At 38.0% G+C, this 20674-nt stretch overlaps 1 protein-coding gene and 1 long non-coding RNA gene across 2 annotated transcripts; both read right to left on the bottom strand.

The window, feature by feature from the left end:
- On the bottom strand, positions 1 to 1386 carry LOC134296245 (uncharacterized). The gene is made up of 3 exons (XR_010002868.1): positions 1226 to 1386; positions 963 to 1007; positions 1 to 334 (listed from the first exon to the last, which is right to left on the bottom strand). It is a non-coding gene; the product is annotated as an uncharacterized LOC134296245 (long non-coding RNA).
- A 3864-nt stretch (positions 1387 to 5250) lies between these two features.
- On the bottom strand, positions 5251 to 19803 carry LOC134296244 (5-hydroxytryptamine receptor 3A-like). The gene is made up of 8 exons (XM_062970597.1): positions 19545 to 19803; positions 18431 to 18475; positions 18237 to 18346; positions 17275 to 17444; positions 15230 to 15390; positions 10993 to 11203; positions 8907 to 9074; positions 5251 to 6319 (listed from the first exon to the last, which is right to left on the bottom strand). Exons 2-8 carry the CDS (start codon positions 18431 to 18433, stop codon positions 6060 to 6062), a joined length of 1083 nt encoding a protein of 360 aa, XP_062826667.1. The 5' UTR covers positions 18434 to 18475; positions 19545 to 19803; the 3' UTR covers positions 5251 to 6059.
- Positions 19804 to 20674: the final 871 nt, after the last annotated feature.

The raw sequence follows: 20674 nt of genomic DNA, 5'->3' as shown, positions 1-20674 counted from the left end.
TTGACTGATTGGAATGGCAACAACATCATTTTTGCAATTTGTTTAGTTTATACTGTGAAAAACTTACTTTCTCGTCCCAATTTCAGGCAAAATATTTGGTACATTCTCCAAAGGTTAATCATACTACTCAGTGTGAAAACCTCTTCAGTGTTTACAATGGAGAAATATTTCAAACAGTAAAACATAGCTCCAGAGAAGTTAGCAGTGCAACAAATCATCCTTACTGTTCTTCTATAGAGATTTCAGGTATCCAGAATTTATCCGCTGGCAGAGTCAGATGGGTAATATTACAGAAATCGGAAGGATCCCAAGATACAAAATCATTTTTCCATTTCTGCTTGGGGGTAGGCATGAAAAGGGACAGGGCAAAGAAGAGTAAACAACATATTATTATTAATCTATGCAAATTGTGCATTCATTTAGTTCTGTTTCACACTACACAATTATTATATGACATTGATACCAGTTTAATTCCCATAATTGCAGCCTACATAACCCTACAAATTCTAAGACTCGATAGGATGGTGCCATAACAATTGAAGTGTGATCAAACTTCTATAATTACAATATAAAAGAGCCCTTACATCATAACTGACTTTCCCTGAAACTAGGGCACGAGGCAGATTATATAAATTAAAACAAACTAAGAGTACATATAAAGGTATATCTATATAGAAAGTTACTGTTAAAATGAAATAAAATAGTCCATGAGATTAAAACTATTTAAAAGAAACCAAATAAAAAGGGATTTAACAAATTTAGTGAATTTGTAAAGACCTGTTGCAGTCTGATTGGATCAAATTAACAGGTTTACTACAGATGATAATGATAAAAATGACTCACCACAAACAGCCAAATAAAAAGGGATTTAACAAATTTAGTGAATTTGTAAAGACCTGTTGCAGTCTGATTGGATCAAATTAACAGGTTTACTACAGATGATAATGATAAAAATGACTCACCACAAACAGCCAGAAATAAGTTGTTATCACCTGCAACTTTTCTACCTATAGAATAATAAAAATAATGACAATAATAATAGTAATAAGAGGAAGACAGAAGAGACAGAGCAATCCCCAAATATCTACAGGCAAGCTGAACAGGATTAACTCTCTCACTGAAATCAGTGAAACACACAAATGCTTCAATTTTGCTGGATTGTGCAAAACGTAATTTTTCACCCCTTTATTTGGCGCACATTGAACCAAAACTTTTGGGCTCTTACCACTGCCAGGATAGAAACGAGAGTAAAATCCAGCTGGACATCCAATGGTTCCCTCCAGTTCTTCTTCGGTCTGGTATATAACAGGAGCTTGTTGTCATTGGAAATATTCAGATACTCGACCAAACTGTGGTGTGTACATTTCCATTTGAAGAGAGCCCCTGGAAGGAATAGAATGAAAAGATGCTTCTTCTCATAACAGTCTCTTTAAGCAAACCCAACTTTTCCCACTAGTTTCAGTCAATTATTCTGGCCATTACCCATGTCAACATATGAGTCCCATTTGAGAGAAAAGTGATCCATAAACTCAATGATCAGTGAATCAATCAGTCCTCAGACCTGTTGTATACTATCTTAAGTGAAAAGTTGCATTCTTTTGCAAAAAAAGGTACATTTAATGTATACCATCATGGTCATTTAGGCAAAACTCAATGTGGCTCTTACCTGGAAAGAGAGTGAAAAGGACACAGAAGAAAAAAGTGCTCCACATCTTTTTCATACGCCTGTCAAGTAGTAAAAGGAATTGCTATTGAGGAGTCGACTGGTGAGAACAAGTAAAATGTTGCAGTGATGAAGTCTACTATATACTTTTGCCAATATCAACAAGTAGTCTGCCTTGGAAAAGTCAAGGGCCATTTGGAGTGTTCTGAAATGATATAAAGGTTTCTTATAAACACAAACTGGAAACAATTTCCATTCAGATATCTTTGCCAAATTATGATTGGAAGGAAGCACTTCCGATTAAGTTCAGCATATTTGTTCTCCACCAGTCCTTCTCATTCAATGATTCATTGCAAATAAATGTAAGGTGAAATCCAATCCACATTTTTTGATTGGATCATTTGCAATAAAATCAAAACCTTGCGATAAACTCAAAAGCCAATAGTTGGAGATGCCTTGGGATTTGGCAGGGCCCATGTTTTAAATGCCAAATTGGAGTCACACCCTCATTATAACTGTTTTTCTTTTAATGCTTCAGTTAATGAAATAGAATTTCACATTCAATGCCAATCTAGAAAATGGATTCCACTGTTAGTGTTTGGGGCCTTTGGGTGATAATGGACAGTTAATGGATAGATAATGGAGAAAAAGACACTTGCTGTATTTACAGGATGATTCTAGGAGATATCATACTGAGGAAGAAGGATACTTAAAGACAATTATCTCAAAGCAATAACCTCGTTCTTAAGGTGCCAAAGTAGGTTTTTGCATGGCTTTGCTGGCATCACTTAATGGGAATTTCATAGGTAATTTTCTTTGCTAACAAAAAAATTATATGTTTTCTTTAAAAACTTGGAGAAGTGTTGTTTTCAATGTAGTCAGCTCTGAGCTAATCTGGAATAGCTTTGGTGTACACTTGAAAGCAAGTTACTATGTTCCTACGGATTATAGCTGTCAAACCATAAACAGAAAGTACTGATAGAAAGATTAAAAACATCCATTAATAAAGTCGATGTGTTTAGGCATTACTTGAATTGAAAATGTGGAACCAGAGGTAGAAATAACATGGAAAGAACAAGGATTTTTTTTCTTTTTTTCCACAAAAAAGAAGCAATCCAAAATGTTTCAGCAAATATGCAATCCTTGCAGAAGTAAACAAAAACAATTTGAAGCTTTTTGAGCCCCCTTGAAGGATTCTCCCATAATTCTTGCTTCAGCAGTAATGGGTTCTGGAGGCCGCTTGTCTCTTGCACACCTATGACTTCATCACATTTACTAAATTCCATTGAGTGCTACACTTAAAATCTGGAAAGCTACACTGCTTATCACATTAGTTTGGCTTCAAGTGTGTTGTTGTTGTTGTTGTTGTTATCATCATCATCATCATCATCAATCATCATCATTTAATTACTTATTAATCGCCCTCCATCCACGATGCACTAGGCGATTTACAAGATAAAATTGTAAAGGATAAAAGTACATACATACAAATATTGATAAAATTAACATAGATTAAAAGCTCTAGTAAAGAGCCAGGTCTTGAGTGCTAGGGTAAAAGGCCCTAACTCACGCATGGCTCTCATATAGGGCGGCAAGGCATTCCGTAAGGCAGGGGCAGAAATAGAAAAAGCTCTGTGTCTGGTCCTTTCCAAGTGCACTTCTCTAGGACCTGGTACATAAAGTAAGTCTCGTTGGGATGCTCGTTGCGACCTCCGATGATGGGAGAAAGAGAGACTGTCCCTAAGGTACGATGGGCCCTGGCCGTAAAGAGTTATGTCTTCATGCTGTGCAGTCCTAAGAGTCATAGTTTTCCAAAGTCCATTCTCTTCTCTTGGTGCATTTACAGCATGGAATAAATGCCCTTGCACCCATTTTAAATGCCATGGCTCCATGCAATGGAGTCCTCCTGGGAGTTATAATTTCCCAGGTCCATAACCTTCTCTTGGTGCATTTACATTATGGAATGAATGCAGCTGGACTTTACTTTAAATATCATAGCTCCATACTATGCAGTCCTGGGAGTTATAGTTTTCCAAGGTCCACACCCTTCTCTGTGGGGCAGCCAAGAGAGATAGATAGATAGATAGAGAGAGAGAGGGGGGGGGGGGAGGGAGCATTGCCGCTTTCCCTCCCTCCTTCCCTGCTTCCTTGCTACCGGTACTGAAGACACATAACAGCTGACATTTCAAAGAGAGGAGGCTTTCTCCCCACCAAGGACGGGGGATGGTGAGCAGTGTCTAGCAATTAAAGTGTGATGGCATATCTACTGACAGAATGCTGAGTACCACTGATACATTTAACAGTGTGATGAAGATACGGGAAATCATCTGTTTCATTCCAACACTGAGTCAGACTGAGCTCAACACTTCCCAGCTACAATGTGATGAAGTGACTAGTTACCTTAAGAGGAGCTAGGGCAGAACCTCATTATTTAATAGCTCAGGCATTATTGAATTGTGTTACTGCAGACATGCTGCTCCACCCTAGTGCTGAAAGGCTGTGTTTCTTCAGACCTCCATCACCACCCCAATGCCTCCCAATGGCAATGCTACTAAAAAGCATCCAGCCAGTCGGAGTACAAGGGAAAAAATAGCCTGGGTAAACATAAAAAAGACTTTGTAAGAAGAAGATTCCTTATCAGGGGTTGTTTATGGTATTGTATATTAACTCTGTAAATCATTTCATGATGAACAATCTTAAATGGTTATTTGTGTGCTAGTTATTTTACCATCATAGAGTCATAGAACCATAGAGTTGGAAGCAAATTTATGGACCATCTGGTTCAAATTCCTGCTCAATGCTGTCTGTCTCTTTTTGAGCATGTCCCGAGAAAGAGACCCTACCACTCCTCTAGGCAGGTGCTTCCACTGCTGAACTCTTCTTACTACCAGGAGATTTCTTCTAATATTCATTCAATATCTCCTATCCTATAACTTCAAACCACATTAGATCTCATCTTACCCATTGGGAGAGCAGAAAATAAGTCTTCCCCTTCTTCTCTGTGACAGCCCTTGAGGTATTTAAAGAGTGCAGCTGTGTCACCCCTCAGTCGTCTCTTTGCCAGGCTGAACGTGCTTAGCTCCTTCAGTCTTTCCTCATTTTTTTATTTTCTATTATATCTGTAATCATCCCTGTCCCTCTCTGAATCTGCTCCAACTTAAGATGAGGCAACCAGAACTATATTCCTTTTAAAATGAAGAAACCAGAATTCAATGTAGTACTCCAGATGAGACCTGGCCAACGCAGAATATAGTGGAGCTATAATTATTGTACTTTTGTGTGTGATTCAAGAAATCCCAAGTCATCAAAGCAAAAGAAACGTAGGCTTCAGATATGTGTTTCAAATGGATGCACAATATGTACTTGTTCAATACACCACCCAGTATTCTTTCTTTGTGGTGGACTGTAAACATATATTCAGCATTGGTCTGCATGTATTCCTTGCCATGTGTGCCTTCAAAGTGACTCAGAAAATCATAGATTTTAATGCTTAAGAATAAGGTGATAGTTCTCTTCTTTGTTATGTATTTTTCTTGTCATGAAGATATAATGCTTACACAGTAATAATCATTGTATGAAAAGTCATTAACAATTCCAATCTCTTGACTTTATTGTTTTTATTTATGTTACTTATGCACAAATTGATATCGTTTTTAAGCATTTAGCATTGTTTAACAGATGTTTTAGATGGACTGTTTTCACAAATTAATATTGATGGATTGCAGATTCCATGAATCCTGGCCAGCATAGTCAATGGGGAGGAACGTTGAGAGATGCAGTCCAGTAGCATCTGGAGGCATGCAGTTTATTCACACTTGCATGAATAATTCGTTCCTTTCCCAGCGGTTCTCAAATGCAACACATAATAAAGTTCCTGAACATTACTGAGAGGCATAAATAAATGCAACGGTAGGTGTTATAATGACATTATAGGTAATTAAAGTGGCAGTTCTGGCTTCAGAGATTATCCATTCACTTTGCTGAGATGTCAGGCCTGAAAACATGTCACCGGAGACTTTAAAAATCTAACACTTTCTCAACTCTCCACAATGTTGCAAATATTACCCCAATTCCTACCAATTTCCCCACAATATTTGCTTAGTCATTCCATATGACTTTCTGTCATCTAGTCTTAGTGATCTTATGCAAACAAGAGCAGGTCACTTAGCATAACTGCACCACATGTGTGGATTTTCTGGTATCTGAGGCTGGATCTACACTGGCATATAATTCAGATTATCAAAGCAGATAATCCACATTATCTGCTTTGAACTGGATTATATGACTTTACATTGCCATATAATCCAGTTCAAATTATATGGATGTTATATGGCAGTGTAGAAGGGGCCAGAGTGACATGGGGCCTTTCATATAGTAAATGTCAATGATCTGTACTTCAGTATGCCCAACTTATAATAATGAAGGCTAAAAACATCAATGATAAAATCAGGCGGATACAATACAACCCCTTCTCGACAGGAAGTAAGATCTCATGGTGTTCAGTGAGATCCTGGCCTTTTTCTATAGCCAAATGTTTCTTGTTCTGTTGCAGCTCCCCATCCAGATGTTTCAGAAATGCCAGGCTGTCTGCTACAGTGCTGCTTTCTGCCAAGGGAAACGGAGTGCTCAGATCATTCCCCTTGGGCACTTCTGATCCTGTGTGGAAGAAAATGTGGAGAAGGTGTTAAAGTGTGAAAGGAAATTATGGCCTATCCTGTTGTTAGTTTTTAAGAAAGTAGACCTTTCAATAAGTGGAATTTACTCACAGATCAATACCGTATATACTTGAGTATAAGCCGACCCAAATATAAGCCGAGGCACCTAATTTTACCACAAAAACAAACAAACATTGACTCCTGTATAAGCCGAGATACCAATAAAATTACATTAATTGAGGCATCAGTAGTTTAAATGTTTTTGAATCTTTACATCAAACTGTAATTTAAGATATGACTGTTCAACTCTGATTAAATCATTATTTTCATCTTCTTCAATGTAAATGTGCTTATGTATCCTTGTAATAATAATAGAGTGAAATAATAAATGTAATAATAATAATAAATGCTGTAAAATAATAAATGTAATAATAGAGTAAAATAACAATGTATTAATAATAAAAATAGAGTAAAATAATTGTAAAAGTAACAACAATAATAGAGTAAAATAATAAATGTAATAATAATAATTAATAGAGTAAAATAATACATGTAACAATACCAATAATAATAGAGAAAAATAATAAATATACCATATATACTTGAGTATAAACCGACCTGAATATAAGCCCACCAGGACCCTCACCCGAGTATAAGCCGAGGAGGTTTTTTTTCAGTCCTAAAAAAAGGCTAAAAAACTAGGCTTATACTTGAGTATATACAGTAATTGATTGAATGGATTTACTCTAGTTGGGGATAATCAATAGGATACCAAACTATGTCTGCCCATTACTAACACCTGATAATTAAAAAAATAGGTTTTGTAGATTGGTGTGAGATTTTTCAGCTTGAGACTGGTGCAAGAACTCTCTTGTAAGGAGTTGTAGTGCTGTGGTACAGAGCAGATATAGAAACATTCTGAGAAATTTAAGGCTCTGTGTTAGTGATGGGGTGGGGCAGAAGATATATTCTTGTCCTTATGCTATTGCCAGCTTTATTAAAAACCCTGGGAAGTGATCCTTGGACAAATTTTGGCCCCCTTACAGGGTGAAAGATTTTACATGAAAGTATGCTTGCTATTGTTAAACTGTGACAAATAAATTACACATAAAACCTCCTTATTCGCTAAAGCTGTGAAAAGTATTTGTGGTATTTATTTGAAAGATATTGCTATAGATTGTGAAAGGAATTAAATTTTTTTGCATGAAATTGAATGTATGTGTATGTATGTAATGTATTCTTTATTGATTTTTATTGAATTTTATAAGATCTGTAATGGCTTTTAGTCCAATACAATAAATGATTGACTGATTGAAGTTGATGTGAGAGTTAGAGTATCCTGCTAGAGACATACAGGAAAATAAAAGAAACCAATCTAGCAGGGAACCACAAGTTTCCATGGGAAGGAGCCATGCCAATTAATCCTGTATAAAACTGATCTGCAGTGCGCATTCAATTAATGCTAATTAAAAACAACAACTACAATATATCCAAACTAAGGACCTTATCAGATGGTCTTCTGGCTCCCTTTCCATATGCTTAGGAAACAGAAACCAACAAGAGGCCATCAGAAGATGTAAGGACACTTCCAGCGGAACTCTATGGTGCTCTATTTCCTAAGCAAGTGCATGGAAACAGAGCCCAAAGATTGTGTTCAGGTATTGGGTTTTACCCAATTCTAAGCAGCAGAAGGCAGGGAAAAGACGGGGGAAGGCATGATAGCATGTTGGGTGGGTGGCCACCCAAGAAGACAAGGAAAGACAGGAGGGATTGGTGTAAGATGGTTTCTCCTGCTTTCCCCCTGCTTGTCTGATGAAGTCCTTAATAAGCTCTGTGTGAAGGGGATTCATTCATTGGGTTGCTGTGAGTTTTCCGGGCTGTCTGGCCATGTTTCAGGAGCATTCTTTCCTGTCGTTTCGCCTGCATCTATGGCAGGCATCTTCAGAGGTTGTGTTGTCTGTTGGAAACTAGGAAAGTGGGGTTTATATATGTGTGGAATATCTACGGTGGGAGAAAGAACTTTTGTCTGTTTGAGGCAAGTGTGAATGTTGCATTTGGCCACCTTGATAAGCATTGATTGGCCTTGCAGCTTCAAGGTCTGGCTGCTTCCTGCCTGGGGGAATCCTTTGTTGGAAGGTGTTAGCTGACCCTGATTGTTTCTTGTCTGGAGTTCTGTCTTCTGAGTGTTGCTCTTTATTTACTGTCCTGATTTTAGAGTTTTTTTTTAATCCCGGTAGTCAGATTTTGTTCATTTTCATGGTTTTCTCCTTTCTGTTGACATTGTCCACACACTTGTGGATTCCAATGGCTTCTCTGTGTAGTCCGAAATAGTGGTTGTTAGAGTAGTCCAGCATTTCTGTGATTTCAAATAATATGCTGTGTCCAGGTTGGTTCATCAAGTGCTCTGCTCTGGCTGACTTCTCTGGCTGAATTAGTCTGCAGTGCCTTTCATTCTTTTGGAAAGAATGCTTCTGGAACATGGCCATACAGCCTGGAAAAATCACAGCAACCCAGTGATTCCAGTCATGAAAGCATTTGACAACACATTGGACTCATCCATTTTTATTTACCTGTTGACTATTGCTTACCCAAATAGGTAACAGCATCCTCAGATTCTTTTTTCTCCTTTCCCTTAAATCTATTCACACATGTTACCAAGGATGAGAACTTCGGCTTCTTCTCCCTGAGATACAGCTCAAAGGCATTCTCCAAGATGCCAAATATCAGGAGCACAAACATGCCGGTGAAAAACTTTGCTACATCAAAAAGAAACAAGAGTAGTGAAACAAGGGCAGTTGAAGGCTTTTATTAAAAGCTTGGTCGTAGGAACACAGTTTCACAAATTAATCAATATGTTGATCACATATAATGAGTAACAACGTGAAAAGGGTGATTGGGCACAAATATGGGAAGAAGACAGAAGTTCTGACTTGACTTTGTGGAGAGAACTAAACAGAGGCAGATAGTTTGAGGGACCTGAAGTATCCTGCCTCTATCTTGACAGAAGTACCTGAAGTATCCTCCCTCTATCTATCCTGACTCCTCTTTGATGTAAATGGATACTTTTAGGGATGTTTCTCCTTCTTCCCATAAGTCCTCTCTTGACCTTCCAAGATGTAGCTAGGTTAGATCAGAACCTTCAGTTACTATCCTGTCTTAGAGTTCAATTCTATTCTAAACCTTAGTTTCTTGCTCCAAATCGCTGACATATTTACATCCTAAATCAAATTGGCTGCTGCATGCACTCTTAAAAATTCAGCAACATTTCTCAATGGCCGTATTTCTCTCTTACATTCTTTTGTGTAATCATAATCATAAGACACTCTGAGTAATGCTACTAATAATCACCAAATATTTGGTAATGGGGAAATTATGATAATGATTATAAATATAGCAATAGACTTGCAGGATGATCCCATCTTTGCATGTTTATTTAAAAATAACTCCTGATGTGACCTAGAGCTGTTGCAGTATAGAGGTGACAAAACAAGAGCTTGGAGAGCTACATTGAAAAGATAATAGGGTTGTTGTATGTCTTTCGGGCTGTGTGGCCATGTTCCAGAATGGCCGAAACAGCCCGAAAGACATACAACAACCCTGTGATCCCGGCCATGAAAGCCTTCAACAACACATTGAAAAGATAATGTCTTACAATTGCAATTGCAAAGCACCAAAAGTAGTTGCCATTACAGTTGCCATGTTTAAACATAGCTCTTTCTTAATAATTGAAAGTACTGTAACAACATTTTCAGTTGCTTTTCCCAAAAGAAAATGGTGCTAAAACAATTGACTTAAGAGACAAAATGCATGTACGTAGTGAGGCCTCACTGCCCTTGTAATGATAAAAATAGTTAAAATAGTTACACTGCAAAAGGAGTGACATTACAGGTTTTTTGTTGTGTTGTAATTCTAGGGTGAGCTCTTGCATGAAATTCATTTTGTCATATTGGGCAGGATCTCCACTGCACCAGAGCTTTCCAAACTGTGTGTCGCAACATGTTACTGTGTTGGCTGCAGTGTATCTGCAGTGTGTCACATGAACATAAAGAGACATGACAAAAATCTTTGAAATGTATGTTATTATTTTACAAATATATATATTTTAAAATATAAATGAAAAGCTTTCATGATGCTGCACCCCAAACATTTCATCATTAGAGTTTATGTATGTGTCCTTATCTCTGATAGAGATTGGTTTAACCTCCAGTTTGCTAATAAATCTGAATTACTGTATTGTGAAATGATGCATGATTTTAAAAGTGTTTTCAAACATGAAATGTTTGAAAAGCTCTGCATTAGACACTCATGGAGTAGGGGGGTGTACCAACTAATGGATAATTAGGCGATGGGAAGCGCAATTTTTGTAATTGCATAAGGTCAGTAGATAATTCTGGTTTTCATACAAAAGATTTGCTACAGTATATCCAACTCAAACTACTGTAAATCACAAATTGGACAAGGTAATTGGTAACAATGGTTCTCTTTTTGTGCAATAGTATTAGACATGCTCAAAATAGGTACTAATAAGCCACAGAGCAGGTTCTCAACAAAGCATTATTTACTAATTTAACCATGGATGTGTACTGGTCTCATGAAAATCAGTCCAAGATATTTGATAGTCCTTAACTGTTCAGACTGTCAGTTCTAGTCAATTATCCCAGTAAAGGCAGTTACCTATTATTGGTGGATCATCTGATGTTGCCGGTAGTTTATCAGTAAGAATCAGGGATAAAAATGTAACCTGCAGGATCAAGGTCACTTTGAAGGCAACCTTTTCTCCAGGAGTGCCAAAAGCATACGAAATTGCCATGTCCAGTAAAAAGAGAGCAAACATTGGGATGATTACCACTAATACATAGAATATGGATCGTCTTGACATAGTAATCTGTCCAGAAAGAGGAGAAGAAAGATATAAAAATAACACATTTTACAATGCAGAACACAGCATGTTCAATAGTAAGATTACTAATAACAGCAAAAATCTTTCCATAGTTAGGTCTAATTCTTAGCAAATTAAGGTTGGGTGAGACAACTTGAATATTTAATTTAATGTGTTCTGCCTAAATATTACATATTCTCATTACAGTGACTCATAGTCTGGGAAATGGTAGGTCATGGAAAGCCATTAGTTGAGATTCTAAGAACTGCTGGAGTAGTCCTGGAAATGGAGTGGATATGTAATTGTAAACCAGGAGTATGGATGAAAGACTGGGTGATGATTTAATAGCCTAGGTGATAATTCAAAGAAATATACAAACAACCCATAATGTTTCTTACTATTGCATCCTTATGACAGTCCAAAAAGATAGCTTTTAATTGTTACTCCCTCTCTGTATCTCTATAGGGCACAGAAGTCTTGTCAAGTTACAAACAAGCAACACAGATCCAAATTGTAAGAGGGAAAGAAAATTGGGTTGTTGTATGTTTTCCAGGCTGTCTGGCCATGTTCTGGAAGTATTCTCTCCTGACGTTTCACCCACATCTATGGCAGGCATCCTCAGAGGTTGTGAGGTATACTATGAAAATTTATCATAGTATGGGCAGAAAAACTGACCCAAGTAGTTTTGCTGCCTGAGAAAATATGTAACATGTCTGGAAATTATAAAAGTTTGTGGGGAAAGGGTTGCAGTAGGAAGGACACTATTGGGAAAAAAATTATTCCCCACAGTTTAGAAATCAAATGTGTAGTATTTAGCTTAAAATCAGTGTGATTGGTATATTAAGAATAGTTTGTTCACACAATTATTACAATTGACATTTCAAATTTTTGTTACAAACAGAGCTACAAGGTACTAAAGCATAAGAAATATTGAATTGTAAGGAATGTTGTGGCCTGATCAGATTCTGAGGGTTCAGAAGATGAGGCTGGGGATGCTGGGGGAGATTCAGAGGGCCCAGTGATAAATGTTTTAGAATATCCTGGCAGAAATATTTTGAAATCTGCTGATGGTTTCCAGGAGAATGGTGAAGGCCGTTCTCATAGGAACCTGCCAGAAGTGCAGTCTGGGGAAAATGGAGAAGATGAATGTCTGTTAGGATCAGAGAGATTAGAGCTAAGACAACAGGGTCGCCAATTAAGGACTCCTGCCGGCTCAGAGATAAGAAGACCAAGTCCAAAAGAAATGATCTCATGGGAGGAATTTTTGGGTTTCAAAGGTGGTTCATAGTTAATACAATTATTGTGAGAGCAATGCTGCATTCAGCTATAGACCTCTCGGTTTTAAGGCCCATGTAATTCATGTAACAAAGTGTCAAACTGTTCCTGTGTTCTGATCTTGCAAGGCATAGTTTTGCCTGCCTTGGATTTATGGATCTTGTCTTTGAATTGCATAGTTTTGCCTGCCTTGGATTTATGCACCTTGTGTGATTTTTGGGACTCTTGGCTGTCATGGACATAACCTGGTGAACTTTGATTTCTTTTTTTATGCTTGCTTGCTTTTCATATAACCAGCTTTTATTATACTCTGCTTTTAATAAACACTCTTATTGGATTATCTGGACAGTGTGTGGTTTGTGGTGAAAAGACGCTCTAAGTTGGATTTTCCAGCTTTGGGGGAGCAAAACAAAAAAGAAAAAAGAAAAAACCATAATTAGTAACAAAAATAAAAATATATCTGTCTCATTTAGAAATTATATTGCAAGCAGACATTATGCTTTCACTCTTACAAGATGAACTAAGTAATAGGAAACCAAGATCAGCGATTTCAATGATCTAGAATGGCACACAGCCTTATATAAAAGTTTTTCTGTGACATAATTTTTAGAAATACAATCTTTAGCTAAAATGAAAAAAAACTTTGATGAAGATAGATGAACCATTCAAATAGTTAATGACAAACAAGAAGCAAAAGTAAACATTGGCAAAAATAGTATTTGAATTCTGCATGCAACTATTCACTAACTTGTATGCAGGGACTATGAAAACTAATATAAATCCATAAAAGAAAGAACAAAGACCTCTGCCACATGATTAAAGTATTAAAAGGGGAAGCTATACCAAGATTAGGAATGGTCAATGGGAAACAAATTCTATAATCAGGACAACATAAAGTGATGGTGTAAGAAATACACTGAAGAAATAAACAAAAGAGATGAAAAATGTTAGATTCTATCAAAGAAGGATCTCTTGTTGAAGACCCTAAAAATCACCAGGAAAAAGTGCACACCAGTAGGCCTTGCTCAGGATTTATCCAATTTTTTTAAGCCAGTAATTAAGGAAACAAAATCAATGAGCCACAGACCAAAAATGGTGTCAACATATAAGTCAATTCAACTGATTAAACATGTCTACTGCGGTCAGAACTATGAAATAATAGGTTTTTAGACCAATAGCTAAGGGAGCGTACCACAGAATTTCAGATGAAAACCATCTTATAGCTAAGCCTCTGAATGTGCAGACTCTTCTAATCTTCATCAAAAGCTGTGGGTCATTCTAAAAGAAATTGTATTACAGTACTTTAATATCTACATGTTCTGATGTAGAAGCTATATCCTGGAAAAAGAGCCACTAACAGAGCAGAATGGTTTCTAATGGGAAAGGAGGGTTTTTTTTTTAATCACACTCTCTGCATTGATCAATGACCAGGCAAAATTCTGGAAAAGATTGTTAAGGAAGTGGTCTGCAAACACTTAGAAATGAATGTGATCATCACTAATAGTCAACATGGATTTATCAAAAACAAGTCATGCCAAACTATTCTGATCTCTTTTTTTTATAGAGTTAAAAACTGGGTAGATGCAGGGAATGCTGTGGATGTAGCGTATTTGGATTCAGTAAGGCCTTTGACAAGATCTCCCATGACCTTCTGGCAAACAAACTAGTAAAATGTGGGCTAAGCAAAACTACGGTTAGGTGGATCTGTAATTGGCTAAGCAAACGAGCCCAAAGGGTGCTCACCAATGGTCTTCTTCATCCTGGAAAGAAGTGACGAGTGGAGTGCCACAGGCCCGGTTCTGTTCAACATCTTTATTAATGACTTAGATGAAGGGTTAGAAGGCATGATCATCAAGTTTGCAGACGACACCAATTTGGTGTCCAGAAGACAGGAGCAGAATTCAAAACGATCTTAACAGATTAGAAAGATGGGCCGAAGCTAACAAAATGAAGTTCAACAGGGACAAAGGCAAGATACTCCACTTAGGCAGAAAAAATGAAATGCAAAGGTACAGAATGGGGGGAATACTGGAATACTGTGTCCAGTTCTGGGCACCACAATTGAAGGGAGGTGTTGACAAGCTGGAGTGTGTCCAGAGGAGGGTAACTAAAATGATCAAGGGTTTGGAGAACAAGCCCTATGAGGAGCAGCTTAATGAGCTGGGCATGTTTAGCCTGCAGAAGAGGGCGATGTATAAATATGTGAGGGGAAGTCATATGGAGGAGGGAACAAGCTTGTTTTCTGCTGCCCTGGAGATTAGGACGCAGAACAATGGCTTCAAACTACAGGAAAAGAGATTCCACCTGAACATGAGGAAGAACTTCCTTACTGTGAGAGCTGTTTAGCAGTGGAACTCTCTCCCCCGGACAGTGGTGGAGGCTCCTTCTTTGGAGGCTTTTAAGCAGAGGTTGGATGGCCATCTGTTGGGGGTGCTTTGAATGAGATTTTCCTGCTTCTTGGCAGGGGGTTGGACTGGATGGCCCAGTCCAACCCCCTCTTCCAGCTCTATGATTCTATGATTCTATGACTCAAACAAGATGTAGAGAATCTTTTAATTATTTTGTAGCTTGATCCTCAGTTTTAAATGTCTGTAGCTCTTATATTATATTTGAATCAATCTTCACTTCTAGTTTTCTTAATTTACTTTACTGAAACCACTAATCTATGTATCACTGGTCCTTGCCTAAAAACCGCTATGAAATTTCTAGGGCTGTCATAAGTCAACAGGAAACTTAACACAAGATGCATACACAGACCTCATAAATGACCGCACTGCAGTTCAATGAACCATAAGATACATAACGATTAATAGTCCTCAGCTCTTCAAACTTCCATTCCCCATTAGACATGTAATATATGTGACTATCTTGATTTGCTGCCTTGGAAGTTTTAGCACTCTTCAATAAAATATTCTCATCTAGAAATAAGAGAAGACAAATGATACAGAGTTGCCACTTTAAGACAATTTAGTCAAAGTGTGTTTCCATGCAGATCATTTTCTTAATCACAATGAAAAGGCACTGTGCAACTATTCTGTCTTTTTTTCCTTAATAGATTTTATCTTAGAAGAAATAATAATAATAATAATAATAATAATAATAATAATACAATAATAACAATACAACAACAACAACAATAAGCTTTGTTTCTACCCTGCCTGTTCTCCCCAAAGAGACTCGGGGTGCCTTACAACAAACAACAAATACAGAAAATAATATAAGCAAGAAACAAAGCAAAACAAAAGAAATAATGAGAACAAATAGAAAAGCAACCAGTTGAAGATGTCATTGTCTATTTCTTCCAAAAACGTCCAAGAACAAAGCAGTTGTTGAACTGCACCAAATATACCTCAGCCAGTATCTTGTTGGTGACTTATGTTGGTAGAAACTCAAGTTATGCCATCATAAGTACATTGGGGAAACGGAAGAAGGAGATACCCAGTATCCTAACAAGCTCCAATACCACCCCGGCCACTCATTCACTGCTTGTGCTCAATTTGGTTGCCATTGCCCAGCTGGAATGGAAACACCAGACATTGTGCTTCGCAGCAAGATTTCTCCTTCACGTCTACATGACATTGATGAAGATGGATAGTGTCCAGGCTCAGCTATCTGGCCAGTCTATGACCAGTGGGGAAGAGCTATGTCTGAGAACTACCTGTCTACTCCTGCACAGCTGAAAAAGAAGCTGTCTTCATATCTTGGGAAGTTCGGACCAAGCATGTAAGCATGATTTATTCTCTAACCACAGTCAGATAGGATCCTGGCATTCCTCTATAAATAACAATCCACTGCCAATCAAAAGCATATGTCCTGTAGTGCTGGATTGATATGGGTATCCATTAGATCTAATGCTGTAGAATTCCTAGAACTAGAAGAAGATGGTAGTGCATGCGCTCCTACTCCAAGTTTGGACTTCTGCAATGTGCTGCATATTAGGCTGCCTCTGTGCCAAGTTTGGAAACTCCAGTTAGTTCAAAATATTGCAGCCAGATTGGTCACGAGAACATCTATTAGTGAGCATATTATGCCCATACTAAAATCTGCCAATTAGTTTCCAGACAAAGGACAAAGTCCTATGCAGTTTGGGTCCAAGTTACTACAGGGTCACCTTCTCTTGTACAATCCCTGTATACTTTGGTCTCCTGGGGTACATTTTGGCATCAACCAGCCAGAACCCAACTGGTGACAGTCACTCAGAGGGCCTTTTCATTAGCTGCCCCAAGACTGTTGAATGACCTGCCAGAAGAGCTTTGATAGCTAAATGAGATATCAGAATTTAAAACAGAATTAAAAACCCATCTCTTCTGGCAGGCCTACCCAGTCAGTTTTAAACTTTGACTTTAAATCAGCATAAAGTCATTAAGAATTTTTAAATATGTCATTTTTGCATACTAGCAAAATCCTAACATGGGATTGCATTGCAGGGAGATGTCAACACGATATTGACTGGAAATGGTGAATCAAGGCAACATCCCCTGCCCCCAACAGGAGAATAACTCAGACTCAGATTTTGAAGACATCGAATTATGAAGTGGGAGGAGTTCAGAGCAGATGTGCAAGGAATAATTTCAGTGAATAAAGAAAGTTATGTGTATAACCATAGAGAATGATGGAAACAGTAGGAAAGAGAAGCTGGTTGCATACTGGGTGGGATTGCAGGCATAGGTAGAAAAGAGAGGAAGCTTGGAAATGAAGCAGGGGTTGAAGTGGGGATGTGCATTGAAAAAATACATTCATGACAGGAGGAAGCCAAAGATCAGGACAGTTCAGAGAAATATAGCTGTACTTAGTTGGGTTACCTGGATATACTGAAACTGTCAGTGTTAAGTTGCACTTTTGTTTGTCGAAAGGAAATGCATGGACATCTAGGTTGCAGGAGGAAGTAAGCCGATACGATTGAAAGAAAGTAATTTGACCCGTGGAATTGATGCTGAGATGAGTACTGGCTGTGTATTTGTTTTCATCAGCTCTAAAGACATAGTAAAGTTCTTAGGAAATGATGTTATTTTCAACATAATAGATAACTGATTACATTAGGATTCTATGTGGATTCCCCCCTCAATATAACCTGCACTGAGGATGTGAATATGCATAGAGAATGGCTTCATGGATTATGCAGTAGTGTAGATGATACACTTGAAAAGCAGCACAAAATACTTACAGCCAATACATGTTTTCAGATATGTTTAACAGACACCTTGTGTAATGATATCTTTTATGCTTCATTTCCAGGAATGGGCTCTTTCAGGCAGGGCAAATGTGGCTATCAATTGCAGTATTTGATTCTTGGGTTTTTTATTTAAAAATCCAGATAATGTTCCTGGACTATTTTTTGGTAATTCCCAGCACAAGATGCAGCATTTTATTCCCATTCCTGAACTGGTTTCTTTTACATTTGAAGAATTAGCAGAAATCCTCTCTTCTTGTCTTTCTTTCTGTCATAATTTTTGTTAAGAGTTATAGTGCCTCAGTGAAACAACCTCCACAAGCTCACATTTCCTTTTTATGTAAACCAAAACACTGGAGGAGATTGCCTACAGCAGGCCTGTCTATATGGAGGAGAGCATGCTCTGAGGACACAAACATATCAATAGTTGAATTCATTAACCATTATAGCTCTAGGGAGAGAAAAATAAAACTGAAAAGGAAATTAAAGAAGTCGTGGAGTAAAATAGTGCTGCATCCAGGACAGCAATCAGCTGCACTTACTTTCAAAATGCTATCTGTAGGTATCATTAAAACGTAACAAAAACTATCTCACCGTTCATCTATGAAAATTTCAGGAACCCAAAACATGTTTGCAGGAAGAGTGATAACAGAAATGTTACAGAAGTCCAAAGGATCCCAGGAGAGGAAGTCATTCGTCCAGTTCTAGAGGGGAGAGGAAGTCCAAAATTGTTTTTCAATTTAGCCGGGATCTATTTGCATTTGCAAGGCAGAAAAATAATACCTTACCATGTAGAGCCAGAAATAGAATGTGACCACCTGCGACTTTTCTTGCTGTAAAAAAATAAAGAGGAAAATATTACCAGGATAAGCCTAATGCACTTCCTTCCTCGGAGAATCAAGAGACAGCGGATTTCTACTGGCAGACAAGCAGATTGTGGAAGATTCCCATTCAACTGGCGGAGGGATGGTTCTCCCTCCCTCGTGCCTTTCAGAACAATTTTCAGGTACCCCAACAGGCTACAAATGTTTTGGGAAGGGAACAGGAAAAAAGCATTAAAAGTTGCCTTGGTGGATGATTGGAGTTCAATCATAGGCAGTGATAGACTGTACAGATTGGCTCAGGGTGCCTTGCACTGTATGATTAATGCAATTTGGCACCACTTTAATTGGCATGGCTCAATGCTATGGAATCTTAGGCGCTGAAGTTTGATGAGGTACAAATTCTCTCTGGAAGTGAACGCTGAAGACCTTGTAAAACTATAACATCCAGGATCTCATAGCATTAAGCCATTGCAGTTAAAGTGGCATCAAACTGCATTCATTCTAGAATGTAGATGCATCCTCAGACATGATTCCTATAGCCTTCACTGAAAATTCTTCCCAAATAATGAGAAATAGGTTTCTACTTTAAATTGCTACATGCACATGAATTGCTACATACAACTTGCAGATCGCCTGTTACACAGCCAGGTGACTACTGAACAAAGAAAGTAGTTTCTTCCTTAATGATGGGACAATGTCAGCATCTGACGAAGTGGGCTGCAGTTCACCAAAGCTTAAGTTGAAAGAAATTGTAGAGCCTTAACGAAATTGTAGAGCACATTAGTGAGCATTCTCTAACTCTTGCCCTAACAGTTCACTCATATATAAGAGAACACTTTTGATTAAAGAAGAGAGTACTTTGAAACCTAAAGAAAACTCAGTATTTACATCTACACTGGTGATTAACTTGCTTTTCCTTGGTGAATTTTCTAGCTGTTTCCCCCAACTGTAAGAAGAAGAAGAAGAAAAAACTGCAGCTCTGTATTTTCATATGAGCATTTTGTCATCTCCACCTGCCAAATACTTGGGCTACTTCTACCACTGGAAAGCAAAGATATGGTGAATCTTTCTTTCTTACCACTGCAAGGATGGATATCAAAGAGAAGTCTAGGTCTACTTCGAAGGAGCTTTCCCAGTTCCTCTTGGGTATAGAGTATAAGAGGAGTTCCCTTTTAGAGGAGATGTTCAGATACTCAACCACATCATGATAGCTACAGATCCGTTTTGGAGTGGCTTCTGGTAAGGACAACAAAAATAAAAATAAAAATATGTTAGCATGGGGAGAGCTAAAGTCTTTGCTCTTCTTACACTTTATGGTCCAGTGTGACAGTCAATGGAAAACAGTCCCTTCCTTCCTTCCTTCCTTCCTTCCTTCCTTCCTTCCTTCCTTCCTTCCTTCCTTCCTTCCTTCCTTCCTTCTTTTCTTCCTTTCCAGCCAGCATTAATCCACCATTAGTGCTGCCTGATGCTAGAGCTGCACCATTTCTACAGGGTGAGTAAGAAAAGAAGAAATGGTCTTACCTGGAGTCCAACAGATAAGAAGACTAATTATGATCTCTCGCCACATTTTTCTTTGTTCTCAGTTATTTAAAAGTCATATAAGACTAAAATCAAGGGATTGTTAGGCTGCTAAAGCCACTGAGCAGAGGAACAGCAACACTTTCATGGTATGTGTCAAACTGTCTTGGCAGTGAGATAATGTACTCATATTTATAGCTATTAATTCTGCTTCTGCGTGTTTTATTGTGATTAGCTCCTTAACAGCATCTTTATACCGATTGGCCTAAAAATGAGGTCGTACCCTTATATTATTTGCCTTTCCTTTGTCTTGATATCATAATTAATAAAAAAGTAGCTACTCATTAATGCCCATTACCGCGGTCTCTTCTTAGATATGCCAAAGTTTCTCCCCAGACAATTCTGAGTGCACTATTGTACTTTTTGCAAACATTGTCAAACTAGAAGGAAATATTACACTCCTGGCTCTCTGAGAATGTGATGTATTTGACTTTGGAAAGTATCCAGTGGGAACTATGGGTAGATCCATGGTTAAGACTGGCTCACCAATGAAGCAGTGTGAATAATCAGCTTCAGATATTGCTGCATTCCATTTTCTCAAATCTAGACATATAATTTGCATACCATGCAAAGTATTCTAAATCCATTCTTACTCAACAATGGTGATCCTAATATGGTGATCCACACAGT

This window comes from Anolis carolinensis, chromosome 2 (assembly GCF_035594765.1).
Source record: "Anolis carolinensis isolate JA03-04 chromosome 2, rAnoCar3.1.pri, whole genome shotgun sequence".
Classification (NCBI taxonomy): Eukaryota; Metazoa; Chordata; class Lepidosauria; order Squamata; family Dactyloidae; genus Anolis; species Anolis carolinensis.
This window is presented reverse-complemented; position numbering and strand designations above follow the sequence as displayed.